At 39.4% G+C, this 22,977-nt stretch overlaps 1 protein-coding gene across 5 annotated transcripts in view; it reads right to left on the bottom strand.

Annotated features, from left to right (window-relative positions):
• Positions 1–22,977, bottom strand: part of plekha7b (pleckstrin homology domain containing A7b) — a 96,092-nt gene that overhangs the window by 39,768 nt on the left and 33,347 nt on the right. For 4 of the 5 annotated variants that reach the window (XM_088077215.1, XM_088077206.1, XM_088077221.1 and 1 more), the window contains 2 exons: positions 8,773–8,856; positions 1,535–1,646 (listed from right to left, as the gene is read on the bottom strand). In XM_088077215.1, the coding sequence (XP_087933341.1) occupies positions 1,535–1,646; positions 8,773–8,856 (196 nt within the window). Of the gene's footprint in view, positions 1–1,534; positions 1,647–8,772; positions 8,857–13,282; positions 13,496–22,977 lie in introns of those variants that run through there. The other variant, XM_088077219.1, reaches the window with a different exon arrangement.

Raw genomic sequence — 22,977 nt, 5'->3', positions numbered from 1 at the left:
TATCTATTGTATTTAAATTGTTAAGGGGTAATATATTTAATTTTCAGTTCAAATTTACCTTTGCAATAAAAAAAAACATTCTTTCATGTTGTCAACCATTGTTTTTTGCTTTATTCTGAAAAATATCAGTTCAGCCACAGTTAAGGCACCTGTACCATTTTAAAAATATTATTTTGGCACTGGTATTGGAAAAAAAGAAACAACAATACTCAACCCTACACGGCACTGCCCTCCACAGTGCAGAGAATACAAGTGCAACATTTAGTTACTTGGAAAGAAAAAAAAAGCTTTTCCTGGAACATCCTTCTCGTAACACCCATAATGAAAAAAGGAAATACCAACTGGCTGTTCCTGTGGATGCGTATATCCATTTATAATCAGGCATATTTTTAGACAAGGTCATTTTAGAATACATTTTCTCTGTTAAAAATTAAACCATACTTTTTCTCAGGTGCTTTTGTATTAAAAAAACAAAAAACCTGGGGGTTGGCGTATCGATAAGCTGGGTTGAAAGAACAAAGATGCACTCCCATTTTCTCATACAGAATTATTAATGTGACACATTTTAATGACACAAAATAAAAATAAAAAAGACAAGAGGGACCAAAAAGTAAGGCCAATCATCCAAAAAGAACTTCATCATTCAAAGTTTTTTCGTGTTGATCTGCTGGTTATTTTCTGAAACATGTGGTCTGTGAAATGTCATAAATTAGTTTAGGATGTCCTTCACAAACTCTAAGAGCCCAAAGTAATGTCTTCAGTAACCCTGGTTTTGTCATATCAACAGTTCACAACCCAAAGATGTTTGAGGTATTCGACAAAGAAAAGCAACAAGATTCACATCTGAAGAGCTTAAAAAAGCAAACTATACTTTTTCTGAAAAAAAAACCCAACGAAAAAACAATGTATTAATCAGTTGTCAGCATTGTTGCCCATCAATTTCATTTTAGCTTTTTAACAAAATCATTTTTAAAAATATCAAAATTCTTTTAATAAATATCATCAAGTGTTCATGCATTCAAGAAAAAAAAATCAGTTACCAATTCCACATTTGTAATTTATTTTATTATAGTCCTGTGCTTCGGTTGTGTGTCTCATATTCAGTGACAAAACATGTTTGCAGAGAAAATTTCCCTCTGGAAACAGCAAAAAGTCTATCAGCAAAGATGCATGCTGTACACAGCAGGTCATCACACACCTGTCCAGTCCCAGAGGACGTGTATTTGAGTTTTAGTATGCTTGAAAGATGGCTAGCTTATTGCTCTCTGTGGACATTTATCAGAATGAGATCATGTCTTTTGGAGTTGATTAATCCAATTTATCAACATTAGCGTTAACAGCCTTCAACAAGGCTCTTAAAGCAATTTGCTACCTAAAATTAGATGTTATGACCAAATAAAAAAGCTCACAAAACAATCTGATTCTGTCTATGGAGTCATTTTCTTTGAAACTGTTATAAAGTTTACAGTAAAACTGACCAACACCAGTGAAACATACTCAACATAAACTCTGTGTAGGCAAAATTGATGCTCACCTTTGACCCTGAGGTGGCATCCACTGCTGCTGAGGTCACAGGCTTGGAGGACTCTGTGACCATGCTCGGGGATCTCTGATTGGCCGCTGACTTGGACATACGGGCTTCTATCCTACAGTTAAAAAGGCAACATAGAATGAGATCAGTATAACAGACAGGATGAGAGGTATTGGATAGTCATATTCCCTCCTAACTCCTCTGACAAACTACAGACACAGCGGAGAGCAGAGCGCAGTCCTGTGCTGAGCTCTCACATATAAAGGATATGACTATTTCCTGACACCGCCACGCGACCTGTCACAGCCAATGGCTTTGCGGTGGATGTGTTAACAGTAGAAGCTTTGTGTGCCAAACACTCCAGTGACACTTGGTCTGACACACACCCCGGGGCACACATCGTACACACGCCCAGATAACAAAACAAAACAAAAAAGAACTGAGGCCTTTCACTAAAGCACAGAGGACACACTCGACGCACACAAGCACACACATACAAGCTATCTTTGGACAGCTATATCCACATCCCAGTCCACATTTCCTCATGACATCATCACATTACTAAAGATCCAGAAAAAAACAACATGGAAGAAATACAGCCCAGCCTATTCAGTTTTAGTGACAAGTTGGTGTCAAATAACACTATTTTGTATTCCAGACCACATTATTAGAAAGATACAAACAGTCTAGTAGCGTAGTAAATAGCATAGTATATGCAGCACATTTCTACTCTGATACCACAACGCAATGTCTTTTACTGCAATGGCATACTGGTTCACTCCCACAATTTCATGGACTTTTTTTTTCCCCAGGCTGCTGCAGACTTTGGTACGTCCCGTGTGCTCAAAGAGAAATCCATCACAGATAATGGAAACACTGGAGACAGCAAGGATCAATTTGATTTAACAAGGTCCCAGAAATGTTTCTTAGGAATTTTAGTCCGTGCTGATTAAATAAGAACATGCAGCTTCAGCAGATTTTTCATCCACAAATCTCACACACCTCCTGTTATATTGCATTTTAAAGGTGCTCCTTTGGGTTTATTTCAGGTGACTGTGCAGTCCGCTGGATCAAATCGAAGTCACTGTCATGCCCCTGGAATCATCCTCAGATTATGACTGTACAATTGTACATTTTTTAAGTAAACTCTGGCAGTAAAAACACATGAATGGAGGCTATTTCTGTGATGCTGGAACCATCAGGTCAGGTGATTATTAGACCATGTTACATTTACCTCCAGTATGTATTTATCTCCACCAGACATAAGCCTGGAGGTGATCATGTGTTTGGTCGTACGTGTGCATGAGTGAGTGTGTTTCCTTCTGTCCGCAGCTAATCTTGCAAACTACTGGATCAATCAGCCTCATAATATGTGTGCACATGTATGACTGTATGCTGAAAGGATCTCCCGTGGTTACTGTGAAACATAATTGTTGAAAGACATGTTTTATTGACTGTTTAGTACCGTCATTTACTGCTGACACCTCACTCAACAGCATGTGTTCCCTTGTCTGTTGCAGGACACATTTTGGCTTTCGTCGTTAAAAAACTGATATGTTATGATCCACTAAAGTTAGGCACAATACAAGATGAAATATTCCACATTTTTTAATCTTTATCTTAACCTTGATTGAAAGGAAGCTGGGAGGGACAATTTGGGGATTTTTTGATTTGGTAATTTTTTCTAAATATAAGTGCTTCTACCATACATAAGTAAATAGCCTGTTAAATTGTTTCTTTTTTGTCTGTTTTGATCATTTATTGTTGTTATTTCCCTCTTTGACGTGCTGTAGCTAACAGACAAAGTTAATTCCATTAAAAGTCCAGTCATGAGGGACATGAATCAAAGATTTCTGGCCTTTACATTCATCCTCATAATTATAATGTGTCTATATTTTGCATACAGTGCCTGTTAACAGGAACACTCAATCTGTTCTGTGTTGTGACTCTGTCAAAAATAGAAGAGGCTTGTATTTTTATTAGCTTCGGAAATGTGTCTGCTGTAATTACAACCGTCTAGAGAGGCCGCTATTAGCTTGGGCAGTTGCCTGGCAGAGATTTGCACTCTGAGTGCAATTTGTTCATATTTCTTGTCACAGGCTTAGAAAATAATGTATATGAACTCTTAAGACGGTGTTAGTAAACTTCTACTTCTACTACAAAATTTTGAAACTGCAGCCAGCCACCAGTATAACTGCCATGCAACTGTCCCGTACTTAGCAGAGCCTCTTCCTGACTGCAGGAGTGAACTTGCAAAAGGAAACAATGTTTGACCCGTCTCTCTGACAGCACTGCCACTAGCCCTCTGCACTGTTCCGCAAACAGGTTAAAAGCAGCACTAACCTCGTTGTTTTTTTCCTGCTTTGTGTTGCACACTACACTGAAGCTAAGGAAAACAAGATAAGCAGAAGTAGTGTCGGCAACTAAAGCAAAAAAAAAAACAAAACAAAACAAAAAAAAACACTGGTAGAACAAGGGAAAAGGGAGAAACCCCACAGTGGAACAAAACTTACAGTATCTGCACTCACAGCCTGGACTGCAGCCAGTATTTTTACAGGATGTTTCTGTCCTATCAAGGGGACTCTGCTGTTTTATGTGAAGCTTTCATTCTGTTTACCACCACTGTCACTGGAACAGTTCCCCAGGAGATTTGTTGTGGCATGTGGTGGAGAGGAGCGATATTTCACATCACGTAGTGCAGAAGGGGAAAGACACTAAGCTCCATCTCTCCCTGCTGCTTTTGCTACTGTATGATAGAAATGAGGGCATATTTGACTTTTTTTTTAATCCTTTAAGGCAGTGGGTGCACATAGGGAGAGCTGACAAATTGATCATAGTGTGATAATCTATAACAAAGTCAAAGCCTCCAGGCCAGCGAAGCATGGGCTGATCGACCCCTCCATGGAGAAGGGCCTCCTGAAGCTCTTTTTCCTGCTCTGTCCTCAATCCGACACGGGTCTCACTGAAGTTCTCCTTGCTTGGACGGGAGTCAATGATTCATGGAAGAAACCAACTTCCTTTTCAGATATCATTATATGCAGAATGAAGCCTATAACATCAGCGTGACAGTGAACAGAACCAACATTTTGAAGCCACAGTGAGGTCATGCCTGTGTCGCACACATTCAATACCACGACTGCACCCCTGCTGTCACGCTCTCCACTAAGCTCTAACTGCATTACGAAAAGACGGGCGCAAGAGAGAGGCACAAAAATACAGCAATAAAGTTAATAGAAGTTGGTTTAGTAGAAAAAGTATCACTCAGCAGTTAGCAGTGTGTGCGAACTGCAACACAGAGCGGTTCGGAGTAAATGCTGGAACTCAAATTCATACTTTTTATACCTTACAATGTTACTAAATTGACCTACATCTGCAATAAAGCTGCTTTTCACATCTCTCCTCTTCTAGGTTACTTAACCTAGCCTTAGTTTAAGACTGCGCTACTACTGGAGCAATGATTCCATTGCTGAAAGCTGCTTGAAGATTTATGGTAAACTAATGTACCTTGTGGATACTGTATTATGCAGTATGTAACAGTGCTTAAAAGTGTTTAAAGCTGCTGTTTGACAGACTACTTCAAAAGTTCACATGCAGTGAAGTTGATTTTTCTCTGTCATCAGTTTCTCTCATGAACACAGAAAAGTAACTGAATTCTTAAAATGATTTTTTTTAACTCGTTGAGTCCAACTGACTGTTTGTGTCAAAGTAGAGGAAATTCCCTTAAGGTGTTCTTGACATATCACGTTTACGAGAATGAGATGAATGAAAGGTCACTGTGACCTTGACCTCTGACCACCGAAATCTTATAAGCTCACTCTTGAGTCTACTCAAACATTTGTGCCAAATTTGAAAAACTTCCCTTGCGGTTTTCTTAAGATACTGAGCTCACAAGAATGAGACAGACAAAGTCTCAGGGACCTTGACCCTTGACATGTGACCAACAAAATCTCATCAGCTCACCATTGAGTCCATGTGAATATATGTGTCAAACTTGAAGAAATTCCCTTGAGCTGTTCTTGAGATATCGTGTTCACAAGAATGTGCTGGATGTACGTATGTACGGACAAACGACCAAAAAACATAATGCCTCCAGCCTCAGCAATCACCAGCATGAAGGCATAAACAAGAAGGGAGATGATGTCACACAAGTTATTTCACATTTACAGCATGGCTTTACAGTGACCTTACTTAGCACAAAGACAGTAAGGAAGGGGAAACAGTTAAAGTGGAAATAAGCTCAGCCCAGCGCTGTACAATGTGTTATCCACCACATCCAAAAAGCAAAGCACTCAGTTTTTTTTAGAGCGATAAGCAGCACACACTGTCTGTACAAACTGTGGAAACCACAGCAATCACCTCTGTGTTGGCAAACCAGGCTGTTCTGATGCACTGTTTGTACGGTTTCTTATGAAAAGAAATGCAACAAAAAAACCATACGTATCACATTCAATCATGAGGTAGTAACTCATGTATAACCTACTTATTTGAAAAGGCTGTGACCAGTGCCCAAACAGGAGTAAAGAAGGAAGTAGTAGAACAAAAAGTCAGTCTAAGGAGTCACAGGACACACAAAGGACTGTCCCCAGAAGAATGGTGTTCGGAGCTGTGTGACCTTTGAGTGAACTTTGAGTCATTTCACAGTACGTCATCATCATGTTGTCTAACCTAACCACAGTGACTTTACTTGTCTAAACCTAACCCTAAAAGATTTTAAGTCAAGTACGTAACTTTACATAAAGTACATAACGTTATTTGTTGGGCGTTTATTCGCAAGATATCATATGAACCATTGTATGAGGATACAGTGAGCAAACAGATTAAAAGAATTAAAAAGCCAGGACAGACAGTACGTAAGAAATATCTTGGGGGTGTTCCTTTAAAACCTGGATCCACATCACTTTTCTTGCACTGCATTCAGATGCCCTTCACAGGTATTGAGTAAAGCAAGTCTGAATTAAAGTATATATGTACGAATATATAAAGTAAATATAAGTAAACCTTGGAACCCTGAGTAACTTGGCAAGAAATTAGAGCTTAGATCCGGCCTAAAAAAATCAGACCTGACCCCATATGAACCTGCATAGTGTCCAAGCCTGACCCACAGCAGCAGTTGAGGGCCCCAGCCCAATTAAAAACACAAGTTTGTACTGTAAAAATAGGTCTATAATATATTCCGTTATATATATTATACAATATTTTTTAAAAATATTACACATGTATTACAGGCTAAGGGCTGGTGTGTTTTCTTGCACCACTTTTCCTTCTTCTCATCCTTCTGTTAGTCTGTCATCTTGTGCATGACAGCTTCAGCAAATCAGGCTGCGTCCCTCAGTGCGTTAAGTACAAACGGTGATGGAGGAAGCAGAAACTGCCAACCAATTCGCTTTACAGCCCCCTTTCTCTTTCTCTTGTTTTCTGTCCCTCTACTCCCCCTCATTCTCCACATGTTCCGTCACTTTCCCTCTCTCTTGATTCAGTCCATTAAAACTCCTGCCAAAGTGCCATTTAATAATGAGATAGTTCACATCAGTTTCATTTAAAAAATTAAATAAATAAAAGTTAATTTGGCAAGAACCCAGCCTGATTCAAACCTGAGGGAATAGTGAGAAATAACAGCCAAACCATCTCGAACCCAACAGGTCGGGTCGGGCCCAGTCGGGTTCTAGAAAAGAATCCAAGCTTTACAAGACATGTCATGAAAATTGCAAGAATTAGTAGATTTAGAAAAATATTTTTTAAAAGCTAAGGACAAATGTCCAAAAAACGGTATTTTTATATTATTTTTATTTTATTTTTCACGTAATTTCTCCGTTTTTGTTTTTTTTCATTTTCCTTTGTTTTGCTGTTATTGTGTGTTTGGTTATGTTTGTTTGTACTTCTTACTCATTGCTTGCTGATTTCTAGGTAATTTCTTCCTGTGGTGCCCATTGCCCTCTTCCCTTGTTTTTGAAAGAAATCAAGCCAATTTGCCCAAGTTTCAAAGGGTTAACAATAAAAATGAAAAATACATATACAGAACTGTATTATGCTCCCTGCATATGCTTAAACAAGGTTTACTGCCATTCTTGTCATGTTGTGAGAAGGGCATACAACTGGTGCTATTCTCACCGTAGTTTAGTAGCTTAAATAGAGTTATGACTGGCATTTCAAAGTAAAAGAAACATTCTATCGCTATTGCTGCAACTAAAGCAACTTTAACTTTAAAGCCCCTTGATGGTATACAAATCCACGGCTCAACAGAACTAAATTAGGGATAATGAAGAGTTTCAGGAAGTGAATGACAGTGGAGGATGCAGATGAATCACAATCAGTTTTGCTTCGCTTCAACAGAACATCTTTTAATCAGTGGGAATGTGGAGGTCACATGCTTGTCTCTCAACCTGCTTCTGCCTAACGTGGAATCTGCGCTATGCACGATCATCTTACAGCTGCCAGCTTAAATATGATCACACACCTGCTGTGCTCTAAACCTGCTGTGCAGCTTTGATGGCTTTACACGATGAGATTCACACAATGACATAAAATAACGACAAAAAATCCAACTGCCATGCTACTGCAGTATATACTGCATTGAATGAAAACAGGACAAGGTTGCCATTCTTGCACAGCTAAAATTCTTAAAATTTCAGTAGCACATTAGAATTTAATTTAGTATACACAGAAAGCTTACTTGGCACAGTAAAATCCGGTGGTATCAAAGTCAGGTTTCCATTTGAATGTTTCCAACTACACTGAGAAAAACGTGCCAAATGGGCCAGAAATAAATAACTAACTCAGCTGATTGATGAGACAGATTCATGACTCCAGATGTCATATTAACACAGTGAAAAGCATATGTGACTGTCAGCCATGCCATTACCATAAATCCTTTTAAGGTAATAATTGGAAGAATCATACTTAAGAGTCTCCGGGATCCAAAGCAACTGACAAGTGAGTGCAGTCAGTTATGAATGGCATGAGGATAATGTAAGTATTCAGTTTGATGAGAAAAATTACAGTTCCCATCCTTTAGTGTTCCGACTCTGACATTTTATTTTCCTAATGAACTGTAACTGTTTTGGCTCTGCATGTTACTGCAGAATAGACCACTCCCCCCCTTGTCATGACATGCTTCATCAGGGAGGGTGATAGGCTATTTTTCTGTCTACTTCTGGACTCCCATTGCATGACCTTGAACTAACCTCTACACATTTTAGCATGCAGTGAATGCATCATTTCAAGGAAACACAAGACTGACTCACCTGTCTTGTAGTGTGTATTCTGTGTTTTCAGGGGATATCTGTCCGGTCACAGGGTGCCGAAATGATGTGGCCCTCAGGGTGTGACTGCAGGACAGAGGGAGATGAAAGAAAAAACAACACCAAGGGAAAAAACAACGTTAGTATCACGTCATTTACATATTCCTGCCTGATCACATGGCATGTGTTTCTACATCTCTAAACAAAACCACATAAAGTTAAGCTTACAATGAACGGCACAGTCAACTGTAAAAAGGAAAAAAATCTATGCTAGCAGTGCAGCCAGGTCAAGAACCACATATTCTTTTACACAAAGTGTAGGGCTCAGCACTCTCCATAAGCCAGCTCACCAGGCTTTATTGATTTCAGTCAGATGGGGCCATTCATTGCTTTAACTAGAGCATAAACGCATGTTACTGTCACAGGACAGAATAAGAAACAGACAAGTGGTGCTGGTGTGGAGAGGATTGAATTATTATGCCAAGAATCTCTTTCTTTCTTTCTTTCTTTGTTTTTGTCTATCAATTATGTATTTGTGACTATAGGTTAGAAACAGATTTGGGTTATTTCATTTACAGTTTTACAACTAAATAAAACAAAATCCGAGAAAATATCTACTCACAAACAGACATTTTTCAATTTCTTCTTACAGACAGTCAGATTGATCCAAATCGTTCTAAGGCTGTACTTGAATTATGTTTTTTCTGCTTTAAAAAAAAAAGAGAGAGATTCAATACATTTCTAACAACTGATGTATTTATCCGATGCCCAACTGCATCATTTAAACATCATGGCAGGTTAAGCTTAAATAAATTCTTGTGTTTGGCTTTCCATTTCATTAAGTTTCTCTCACTTTTTACACAAAATCCCACGACTGCAGAGGGTCTTTAAGGTATATTGCTCACCAGGATTAGTTAGTACTCAGTGCTGCCATTATCCCCTTAAACTGTGACACATCCTTTGAGATGCTGCTGGCTTTCTGATCCTTAATGCATCTTAGACTTTTTAAAATTCATTTTGTACGCAAATATAAATATGTGGAGCTAACAAAGCCCGTGTTCTGTAGAGACATTATACAGTGAAAAATTATGGAAGAATTCATTACCACTAATATTTAGCAGCAAGCAGGTGTAGCTATTAAGGAGACAGCTATTTGACATAGCAGCAGGACAACAGATATGAATGTGTATATTGACGTCTTTGTTCCATTCAGTGTGCCTGAAAAACTGTGGTGAGTGACCATGCGTGATAATATACTGAACTGCAGTAATATGCTTTCAAGCCTGGCGTTTGTCAGTGTTTTATTTTATTCCTCCTGACCCTTTTTTATCTTCCTCCATCAGCATCATACGCAATCTATTACAGCAGAAATAACCGTAACACTATTCTTCAACAGAAGCTGTGAAATACTGTGCGCCAGCGTGCTGTAAAACCATACAGTAAAGACTGCTGCTGTGCAGAGGCTCAATCCATATGTTGCTTTTTTATACAGTAATCATACACATGGGCACAGACAAAGAGATAACTAAGAGAAACATGTTTACAATATGCTTACTTAAAGTGTACTAAGGGGAAATATATGTCGATAGATCCTGCAGTAAGTGGTGAATCCTCTGAAGGACAACTGCACAACTTCTTAAATGTGCAGAAGGATACAAAGAGAAAGTGGTGCCTCTCTGCATCACCATGCAGCAGAGGGAGGGGAGCCAAACCGAGCACAGTGTTAAGATTTATGAGTTGACATTTCAGAAAAGTTCAAAGGGTGTACTGAACAGGAATGATGCTGAACGACTCTGCACACACAAACAACAAGACAGCAAATATAAACAATCATACATTCATGTAGAGCACCTCTTGACGTACATATACATGCAGAAACACAAACACACAAACACACAAACACACACACACACACACACACACACACACACACACACACACACACACACACACACACACACACACACACACACACACACACACACACACACACACACACACAGGGGCTTGGCCAGGCTTGTTTTTGGTAACAACTCATAATTTGCTGAGCTGCACTGGGCACATACAGCACTGCACCAGCATCCCCTGTTAATTAGGAATCTGCATTCTTTGAGGCTTTTGTTTTAGCCGCATTACTTCTGAACTATTTGTCACGGAATTTGCAGCATCCCCAGTTAGTGTAGAAACACTGCAGCACAGTGGGTCTATTTGTTTGCAGAAAACTAGCTTCCATCAACCCTTATGACAATATTGTCCCAAAGGGGAAAATGAACTCCTGCTGCAGAGGAGCTGGAGCACAGTGCTTTCTGGATCATGTATTGGAGAAACAGTTTTGTTGTCAGTGCCAGTCACAAGTAGCTGCTAGAATCTAATATGATTCTGTGTCGTGACTCTACATAAATCATGAATTGTTTTCATATTATAGATTAATCGAGAAATAACACAAAACCGCTTTGCAGTCATCTCTCCCTCTAGATTTATTTCCATTCAGCACATAAACTCTGTTGAAGTTTAACTTTACTTTGCACATTAATTAGATAGCAGTTAATCTTTAACTAAATCACTCACTATCAACAGCAGTTCTAATCAGTATCTTGTGTGTCTTGAATCTAAAATATCACAAAAAGGATATAGTGGAAACATAGATAGTGGCAACCTCTGAAGGCTTCAATATGCTTTCCAGATGGTCCGTAGCACAGATATGACCTGAAGCTAGATTGTGACAAGGTTATATTTTGATCATTTATACCCCCAAAAGTTTCTCTTTGCCAAAAGCAATATTCTCCCAAACTGTAGGGGCCAGTGTATTGGAAACTCTATACCATGGTTCTTCACCCATCTTCCTTGTTAGAAAATGTCGGACAGGTACAGACAAGCAATAAATGCCGCATGGGACCCCCACAAAGGGCCATGTCTGATGGTGTGATGTCACTTTGGCCGTGCAGATATTCACAGATGCATCAAGCATAAATCAAGCACTAGGCAGATTTTAATTTGTTGATGCATAGATAAATCTAATGAACAGCATAGATATAGGACTTATTCAGGTTATTTGTCTTTTGATTCAAAATAAGATATGATCTTGAAGTTATTCAGTATATAAAAAGCTACTTAGGTAACACTGAAGTAGGGTCGTAGTGGTATACAGGTTTCAAAGTATACTGTGGTATGAAAATTAACGGTTATTATTTTATGTACATTGGCTACATTTGTGTTTGTTGAACAACAAAAACAACACATACATCTTAAATGGTCATTATAACTCATAGTGATGATAATAACTGTGTGATACTGTTTACTGTAAAACGGTGATATTTTCTGAGATGGTTATTGTACTGTGAAAATTTCACAGCATTGCAATCCTACACTCCAGTTTATTACAAAAACTTTACTCCAGTCAACTTTCTTCTGCTACAGCTACACATACTGTAATATAGTATGGCTCCTCAGTAGCCTAATATAGCAATACAGCAGTGAGTCACAAGCGTTTTTGTAAACATTTGTTCATTGGTAGTACGCTAACAATTAATAATTCAGAAGACAAAAAGATGGAAGAATCAACAAAGTATTAGAGATATTTGTGCAGCACTACAGCACTTATCCTGAGAGCTGTTCAATGTTAGACTCAGATTAAGGGGTCAGGGAAATGTTAAGTCCAAAAACAGGCACTCAGGGCCCCAAAACACTAACCATCAGGTCAAGTCGAGTTTCTGCTTCCATCAGGGCAGATAAAGAAGAGAAAGAATGACTGGCATCTCTACTTGTGGAAAGCCTCAAGAGGGCTTTTCTCAGTGTAACAGTGTTTACATGTACAGTACAAGTGTTACCACAATGTAAACAAGACGGCATTAAACCCAGGCTGATAAAAGAGGTGACTGTCAGGTAAAAACTACCATATATCAGTTTTAAGACCAAATTCTATCGTTGTGCATGGACCCTTAAAGCAGCAAATATGGGACTTTCTATAAACTGAGTGGAGCTTGATGTAAAGTAGGCAACCTCAGCTTTAAGTAGTGAGTAACCTGAAAGCACAGTGGCAACCTGGTTTCAGCCAATGCTTCTGCTAATCTAAGAAATGTGTAGTAACAGCAGCACTGCAGCTCACAACATAAGAACATGCTCTCTCTCTTTCACTGCTGCAACAAGAGTCCACGCTTCAGTCCTGGCATGCCATAACTTTTTTTTTTCCAGCAAAACAAAAGGCTCAGAGTAATCCCTGTCCAACACAAGGGCTAAGTCTTGGCAGCAGGGGCACCAAGGGCAAGGTTCTGTGGTTTGAGCACCTCTCTCTCGCTTTCTCATACCAACAGAAACACACAAAGGAGCCAAACTGCTCCACAATACGCCCTCCACACACCAACCGCTCAGTCTCCCTTAGGAAAAAAATCCTAGAGGAGAAAAAGAAAACTCCTCCTATACACAAGGAACTCCTTTACACTACTAGCACAGATCGCTCTGCTCCTGTTTGCTACTGCACTCTGCTGTATCATGCACACAGTGGAGACAGTCTCACCTGCTGTGACAGTGAATCAGCGCGAATCAGCTACTAGATTCGCTGTGTTGCCGCGGGTCATGGAAATCTTCTCGGTATTATCAGTGCAGGAGGAAGACGACAGAAATGGTCTCTCATAACAGGCTGGCACCCGCAAAGAGAGGAGTAAAAGTGCAGCGAGCAGGATGAGAGCAGGAGGGGGAGCACTTTATCTCCGCTTCCTCCTGCTCAAGCGTGCTGTCGGAGAGTTTCACCCCACGCTTGCTGGGTGGATGCGAGAGATGTAACTCCCTCCCATCAGGGGAATACCTCTGTTTCCTATCAGATCCTCCTCCCTTTCCATGTTCTGTTTCCATCTCTCCACCTGTCACTCCCTTTTTCCCAGAATTGAATATGTTAAATGTCATCTCTTTCAAGGAGCAAGTGAGTTATGTAGCTGCTGCTGAAGTGGACATACTGCACCTCAGTCAGTAGTAGAAGACATATTCAGATCCTTTAATTTATAAAAGTCCTAATACGACCCTGAAAATACTCTGTTACGAGTAAAAGTCCTGCACTGAAATGGCACTTAAGTAAAAGGTAGTAAGTATAATCAGGAAAATGTAATTGAAGTATACAATATAAAAATAACCTACACAGAGAACTCCTCACAAAAACAAAAGGACACACACAAAAAACTCAAACTTAATTATAAAAAAATAGAATAAACGTCCCCCCCAAAAATTTTTTTAAAAAATACAGAAAAACACCCAAAATATATATATTTTTTAAAAATAAGAGAAAAAACACTCCAAACTTCAAAATAAAAAATGGAAACAGCACCCCCAAAAAATCCTAATTATAAAAATAAAAATAAAAAACAGACAAAAAACACCCCAAAACTCAAAATTATGAAAAGAAGGGGAAAAACATTTTAAAAAATGAAATGAAAAAAATGAAAAAGACTTAAATCTCCTCTCTCTCTCTCTCTGTCTCTCTTTCCCCTTTTCAAGCTGTCTGTCCTAGAGGCAAAAAAAGCCCTTAAAAACATCTTTAAAAGAAAATAAAAATCGCGATTTGTAAAGGAATTAGAGCTGTCAGATAAATATAGTGGAGTAAAAAGTACAATATTTCTCACTGAAATGTACTTAGCTAATTATAAAGTAGCATTAAAATAAAACAAAACATACCAACAAAAGTACCTCTGATTCATACTTATGTACAGTATTAGAGTAAATGTACTTAATTACATTCCACCACTGACCTCAGTCAATAATATAGTCTTGAGAAAAATGTTTTTTTTACTTGGTTCAAGTTGGTGCTTTCATCTACTGTCACACTTTCTTCACTAATGATTCGTTTTGGTTTGTGTTTGTCTCACAAGAGTACCACTAGTATCCTCTGAGAGGCAGCATTGCAACTAAAGTAATGAAGACAAGCAGGCAATTCCACTTTTCCTCCAACAGTATGATAACATCCTTTGGCTGGCAAAGTCATCCTGACTCTAATGAGTTGCTCCATGTACACTTTTAAGATTCACATTAAAAACAGAAGGCAGCAGAATATCTTAAACACACAGCTGCAGCATCCACATAAGCTTCTGCCAAATATCTGCTATGCAGTCAGTGGTTTATGCTGAAACTATTCAAATAAAGACTACATTAACACAAGACAAACACAGTCTCGAGTACTTAAATCAGGGTCCAGAAATAGACTGGAACTTGTTTTAACAAATAAACACTTCATTTCTTAGGCCCTTTCAAGGACAACTCAAGGTCATTGTGGTCTACTTTTTGAGGCACTGTTTTGACAGTGACATTGACCTGTGAACTCTAATTAGAGGGAATTGAAACTAAACCTGAGGAATGTGGCCCAGAGGAGCAGGTGGTAACTACATACTGTTGGCCCGTGGTAAATATTGAATCTGATAGACATCCAAGGATTGGGGAGCTATAAAAGTATTGGATTGCTGTTTCGCCCCTGGCTTATGATTCATTTCTTTCCCACACATTTTTAATTTAGGAGCAATTTAATTCAATGACAACTCTCTAACGACATTCAGATAATGTGATACACTTTCAGTGCTTTGAAAGTGGGCGAAGAGAGCCTCTTGTCTCCCTCCATGTGGCTTTCGTAATGAGCATCACGGCATCAATGTGATGTCTAAAAACTCTCAAGAGATAGAGGAATTAATGCAGGGCCACAAACAGGCCAGTGGGAGCACCTGTTCCTTCTCTGTGGGCATGACATCAATTAATATTCCATTCACAATACGAGTTGAATAAAAAGCAACAAATCAGTTAGTTAATTAGTAAAGAAGAACATTTTAAAAAGTAGAAATTAGTATATTGATTTGAATCAAACACTATAAACTTCAAGAATTATTTCATAGTCTCACTCCAAGCTATATATGCATTAAACTTAGTTAAAGAAAAATAGATGTAAGATGAGGCAGAACATTTCACATATTATATATTCCACACAGAGAACATGTATTATGTCAGATTTCTTATGTACATGTTGTCGTAAACGTGACATCAGGATGACTCTTTTATCCTATACAACCTTATTTAAAGCTCTGGTAGGCAGTTAAAATGTTAGTGTCTTTGGGCAGAAATCCCACGTTAAACTTTGAGCACATTGTGATTTAGGAGTTGTAGAAGAACACTTATCTTCCACATCTACACTTGGCTCCGTTTCCAGGATTTCTAAGGTCAGCTAGTAAAGAGAGACAGGTCATTTTCAGAGAAAGCAGCTATCAAACATGTTAATCACTGCTTGTGAACGGCAGTCGAACTGTCAAACTAGGCAGCCCTGATCAAATATGAATAAGACTCTGTTACTGTATTGCTTATTTCTAATCGCAAATGTTTTCAGAAACATATTTTATTGTACTATTTAGCTGTAAAATAAGACGTTTGTGACCGATCCATCATGTTGAAAACAGTGAAGTCAAAACAGAGCAACGCCCACCAGTTGAAGCAAACTTTTTTTTCATTTTAAAGCTAAAATTACACTGAAATATGTTTCTACACAAATTTGAGACGAGAGAAAGGCAATGTAGTATCAGAATCTTGATTCATATTTGATCAGCATTGCTTAGTTTGACAGTTTGACAGCAGTTCATGAGCAGTAGTTGACATGATCGACCGCTGCGTTGTAGACTCTTCTGCTCTGAATGGTTGTTTTCGTGATTCTTGCACATGCCATTAGGAGAAGTGCGAGGAGGCAGAGGTGCGTGATTTGTCTCACAGATTATCTGCCTCATGTACTAATGTCAGGATATAATGACACTTTTAAAAAATTGTCGAAAAAGTTAATGTAGCTGTAAGAGAAATATTAAGATCCGAGTCAAAACGATAACTTCAGAGTAAACTGACTGATTAAGAGGAGCCAGTGCAGCTGAACATAAACTCATCTCCTGAATCAGTGTGGTGTAATAAATGTCATATTATAGCCTGCATCTGGCCTTACACTGTAGCTACGAGTGAAGTTAAAAACAAATCAATGAAGTGCAATTCTTTTAATCACCAGAGAACACACAACGGAAATCGTTTACTTTAGTTCGGTGGCTGACTTCATTTCCAAAGCAATTCAATTATCTGTAACCAATGTTTCATTAATATCAGCAGGCTGTTAATACACAGATTTTATGTTTCTACAGAATCCAAACAATAAGACAAAGCAAAGGGAAGAAACGGCTGCAACACATGAGAGGTTAAACGAGGTGCCACGATCTAATACTGAACTCTGTAATGACAGTCATTTCTGTGTGTACAACACCCCACCCAGCAGTATGAATGTGCGACAGGGCATTACATCGTGCAAGAGAGAGATATCATGGACCTCCAGAAACACCCTGTAGCAACCCAGGCCTGGCAGGCAAAATTAATTAAGCCTTAATAACAGCGGTTTGTGCTCAGTACCCAGACACAGGGAGCCATTAAGGAGATAAGCATTCTGCAGCAGGATTTGCACATGTTGACTGACCTTTATCAGTTTCATAGCAGAGCACTGCAGCAGTCTCGCTCAGCTTCATTTCCCTCAGATTTGTGGAAGAATTATCTAGGCAGTCTGTCCAAAGAGTTATTGGGAGATTTCACTGTCACTCAGACCACACACATTTCACACTGACTGGCTTTTCCCTGTCACCGCACTCATTTACTACTATCATCATCATCTTCATTGTTTACAACTGCAGAAATTCCCAGCTGAGTTGACAGTACGACACGGTGATCACGGCCGTACTGGAGAACAGTTATGCCTCTCTGAATGCCCAGTAGTCCAAAACAGCTCTAAAGGAAAACAGGAAAACCTGGGCAAAAGCTCTTTTTTGTGGAGTAGGTAGCCTTCCAGAAAACCACTCAAGCAGCACTGGGCAAAAAGTGACACAGTCAGGTTCAAACAAGCCCAAATGCAGAGCAGAAGCAGGTGCGAGGACTTGCCAGTGTCTGTACCCCAGTCAGACAGAGGGTTTGGCAAAAATTGAAAGAGCTGTCACCCCATTAACATTCAACACACACACAGTTCTGACACAGCACATTTCATTGCAGTCACAATGGTCCTTCAGGCCATGCCGTTCCAAAACATAAGCAAAACAACAGCTAATTGCTTTGCAGTGAATGCAGGAAAGGCCTGTGTTGGACCAAAAATACAGAATTAAGATGCAAGGAGACACTAGTGTCCATGCACAGAAACTAACTCTGAAAAACCACTCCTCTAAGTGAAAATGTTGATATCCTGGATCCTGGTCCAGGAACTAAAATATTTTGCGAAAAATAGGTTTTGCTTATAAGTAACAGCTCATTTCATGTCTGCTCAGTTGGAAAATATATTTTTTAAACCATAATTGGACTGTAACAAGGACTATTGGAGGCTTAACTCAAGTGCACAAACACAAGCTTCACAAAGAGCCTAAATCCCACATTATCATCTTGTTCACAGAAGGTTTGCTCTTGGTCACACTGTTATAAACTTGTTACAACCTGAAATTGTTCCAGCAACGGCCTGCAGCAAGACAGAAAATGCCCTCAGCGAGAGCTGGATCCCTACAGGACTGCGAGCGCATCAGCACTTCCTCTGCTCCATTGGCACGAGTTTAGCTGACTGATAAATATTTATAAAGGGTGATTTGAAGTAATTCATCAAAGAAATTGTGGTTTTATAATGCCTCCAACCATGACAATAAAATTACTTTCAAAAGCACTTATCTTAGGGATCAATAGCGACAGAGATATGCTGCGACAAAGAAAAAAAAGTTAGGAAGTTTTCTGGGGCGAGCATTACTCTGGGGAATAAATCAATGAAGAGGCCCCTGCAGCTTTAGGTCAATATTTAATACCACAGATTTATCCTGCACCTTCCTGAATAATGATGACCCAGAGCCACCAGGAGTCATATTTATTTCATCTATTCATTTGTGCTAACAAGAATTGTCATAATCTGAAGTGTATGAATGTGTGTGTGTTACGGGGAATGCAAGGAGGAGGGAAAGATGTTACTGTTGCACACTTAATCAAAATCAAAATGAGGTCATCCTAAAGGATAGCTTCACTGGTTTTTACCCAGGCGTTACTAGAATTTTCCTTTATTTATAAGTGCGCACACTCAGCCAATCATCAATAGGTTTAGTTTTGAGATACCAACCATCTGCAGCAGCTTCTCCACGGGGTTAAACACAGTCAATTGTGGCTCTCAATAATGCCTTAAAACATTGTGTTAAATCTAATTTTAGAAAACAGTAAGCTCATGTCTGTCTTTTCATCCATAGTGGATTTCTACATACCTGACAAATAAATTGAACAGGGAAAATCTAAAAGTTCTAAGAAAGGGGGGTTAAGAAACTCTTATTTGACAAAATTTTATATATAAAAATCTTGCCTTGTCTATTCTTGTCTATTCTAAGGTCTGACATCTAGCTGCTCTTCTCAGGGCACTGAAAAGCTACGGGAGAGAAAGTTTTGCACAGCAAATTATCTCCTACGAGGACAAAAACCACACAATCAGCATAAGCATCACTATACCTGACTGTGCGAAAGAGGTGAGAGACTGTAAGCAAAGCACATCAGGGGATGCTGTCAATCGCAAATGTAGCCCTTTTGTACACGTATGTTATGAGAGGAAGTCATCAACTGATAATAATTTACTAATGAACAGAGCATCTTAAACTGATCAATCGCACAAGGCGATAACACGACGAAAATCTATTCAAATCTTTCTCTAGACAACTCTGAAACAAATGCAATGAGAAAAGTCTTTTCTCTCATGCCACAGTCTTCCCCCCACTGTGATCAGCACATCAATAGCAGAGGCTCAAAGGCACTTTGCTTCCATTCACTGACACACACACTTCTAACACACACAATCATACAGACACACCTCCACAGCACTGATTCAAGCTTTATCATCAAAGGTCTGAGCCAATCTCCCATGACATGACAACATGAGCCACTTGCTTTGGGAAATCACAGATTGGGAAATCACGCGTTAATAAGAGGTAACCTTTGACCTCACTTCTCCGGCGCTTCTATGGGTGCTATGCATCGCTTTCAACTCCTATAGTTCACAAGCAGATGCAGGTAAGTGACTGATACTAAGGAATTTGACCATGAAAGATCAAGTGAAGGCAGGTCATCACAGGGAGTGTACATAGCCGCAAAGTGAAAACAACGCGTCAGCACTCAGCAGGACAACCGTAACAGCTGCCTGTCCACACTGGATCTGTAAGGCTGCAGTACTACTTTACAATTTAACAGAGTAGTTTTTCTGTAAATTCAAAATCCTCTTATACTTCCTTTGCAATCATAGTTACAATGCGGCCCTGAAAAATGGCAATATTTTATTCTCCAAAAAGTGAAAACACTTGCACAAAAAAACCTCAAGTATCAAGTTTGAACAGAGTCTCAAACAGAATCCTAAATTTCTCACCTATTCTCATGTTGCAGAGTTTTTCTTGCTTGCCAGAAACCTACACCTCATGTTGCACTGAGGACAGATCATCGAAATCCCTCCTAAAGCATGTGTTTGTCATCAGTTTAAAAGCTTATTTACCGTGGCAGCACTTTTCCAACAAATATGTTTGGCTGAACTAAGCATAAATTGTGCTATTAATGTCATTACACCAACTCACTTTCACAGGCAGTAATACCTAACAGGCCCAGCTTACTGAACATATGAGGTTGCAAATTGGATTTGACAGCAAAGACTTTGCTGTGGTAGACAGGAGATGAAACAGACAGATAAGAGAGGAGGAACCAGGATAAGTAGCATATACACCCGAGGCGTTTATGGCAAAAAAAACAAAACAAAACAAAAAAAACATGTTATTAGTCTTCAATTGATGCTAAGTGGTTAGCTCTGGGGATACTTAAAAAAATCCAGTGAATTCTGCCATTCTGCTTTTGAAAGGGGCATGTAAAGAGAGACTTTGTGTATTATATGGCAAAGGCCCAAATTACTGGCAGGGGATTTGAGGGGGGATGCGGAGGGACATCATCCCCCTTGTTAGCAAAATAACCAAAATGCCTCCCCCTTGTTAACCTGTAATCCATCTCAACCCCCCCCGAGGTCATGAATGCAGTCTCAGTCTGGACACAAAAACAATACTAGCCGGACACGGACCTACAGTCGATAAATTATTAAGAACAATTAATTGTGATGGAGCACTTCCAACTGGTGCAGCATTTATGCTGGTTTAGCACCCCTGTAAACTCAAAGACCACATACATGCATTGTAAATCATCTCATGTGATGCCTCTCAGCCAATAAGATCTGTCCCTCACGATGTGAATTGCAAATTGAGTCAGTGATTGAGACACACAAAAACACAGGAGAAAGATGAGGCAAGAGACAGCAGTCTGAGAAATAACTGAGTCAGAGTCAGTGAAGCCAAAGAAACGTAGATTTCTAAAGAGAGAGAAGTCAACAGCAAAAATAGGACTCTAGCTTTTTTGTTGTGCTGAAGTAGGGGAAGAATTTGTAATTTTCTACGCAGTCTTCTGTCGGTTTCATTTTAGATCTGTAATATTTTCAAAACTATTACAGCAAAGGGGTGAGGATGTCGTCGTCCCGTCTACCTGTTAAAAATGAACTAATCACCTTCTGACTGATAGCCTAATTGTTGTTGATACTGTTCATCTTATAGATTATCCGGATTGTGAAGTGCATCGAATGTCAAATTTCTCAATCAAATTTACTGGCTGTCAATGTGTGCAGTGATGAACAGAAGGCTCTAACCCGTCTGTACTAACTGACCCTTGCAGCAGACAAGCATCAGCAAGAAAGCTGTAGCTAAACAATCGCGGAGTTAGTTGACTTGGCAGTCTAGGGAAAGCATATTGCGGTTGGGGTCAAAGTTAATAATTCCATGTCAGGTAAAATTAGCCAGTTCTGATGAAGGAGGTTTTGACTGACGCAGTCTCACAGAAAAAACACACTGAGGGAATCTGATTAGAAAGAAGTACGGATAACAACAGCAGGCTGGATGATCTGCATTGGTCCTTAGTTAGAATGAATTTAATCAAATGCATGTAATTATGGTCCATCTCAAACACAAAATGATTTCTTGCCTTTCCCATGCTGACGCAGCTCTTCTCTCACTGACATGATGGAGTGATGGGCAGACTAACAAGAAGACATCCCGGCTCATTCCACTGCATCTTCACTGTGGAAGATTTCCAAAACTGTAATTGGGATATGTGATATGATCAGCCATTCAGATGCTATGAAGCAAAGTCTTCATTTGCTAGTCTAATGATGTCTGAGACGGCTATACACAAAGGAATCACACCCATCAAACAAAATGGGCCTTGCAAGTCCTCCCAAAATAATTAAATCAAATATCAAGTATTGCATCTAAACTGGCAAAGTAGATCAAATTTGTTTTTTTTACAACCTGAGACTCAACACCGCCCGTGGCTAAGGAGCTACAACATCTGCTTAAGTGTTGAGCAGACACTATCTCAGCAGCTAAACGCAAAGTCCAACCCACATCGCAATGCCAAACACAGCTAATCACTTAGCTGTGCAATGTAGGACAGAAGGGGATGTGAAGTGCGGGGGCATGTTAAAACTGAAAATCGCAGGCAGCAGATAGACAGAGGGCTTGAAAACGACAAGCTCCAGGCAGGAAAGACCAGTGGGAATGTTGTGCAGAAAGCCCTGTGATAGTGCTGTCATAAGTAGCTAAACAAACCAAAACCGCCAAGTGACCCTACTGTATAATACCACAACGAAATCTTATGTAGGATGTAAAACACTGACAGATAACATCTCTTTCACAGGCAGCAATATCACCAAATATCTGAAACAGGCAGTTTCATTTTTAACAAAGCTTACCAATGAAGACTCGTAGTGTAAAATGGTGATAGCTGATTAAACTTTTATTAACATCCCCAAGACAGAGACTTAAGTAGTAATTCATTTGAATCTGACCGACTCACCCTAGAATCCCTTCAGGGAGCTCCACCCATGTGTAGGAGGCTTAACTAGCAAAATGATCATCGCACTGTCAGCAGAATAAAAACTGAGAATATTAAAGAACTTGAGGTCCAACAGAGAAAGAATCAGACAAGATAAAGAGATGCTGGGTCCCCCCTACCTTCTACTCGACCGTATTGTACTTATCCAAGAGCTCCCGTCTGAGTAACTCATGAAACAAAACCAAGCAGTGCATAAAGTTTTAATTCCTCCCACATCAGAAACATCCTGTACACACCCAATATTTCCATCTAACTTCA

The sequence above is a fragment of the Plectropomus leopardus genome, chromosome 1, assembly GCF_026936395.1.
Source record: "Plectropomus leopardus strain MGB_pleo_1.0 chromosome 1, ASM2693639v1, whole genome shotgun sequence".
Lineage (NCBI taxonomy): Eukaryota > Metazoa > Chordata > Actinopteri > Perciformes > Serranidae > Plectropomus > Plectropomus leopardus.
Note: the sequence above shows the minus strand (reverse complement) of the source record. Positions and strands in the feature narration are given on the sequence as shown.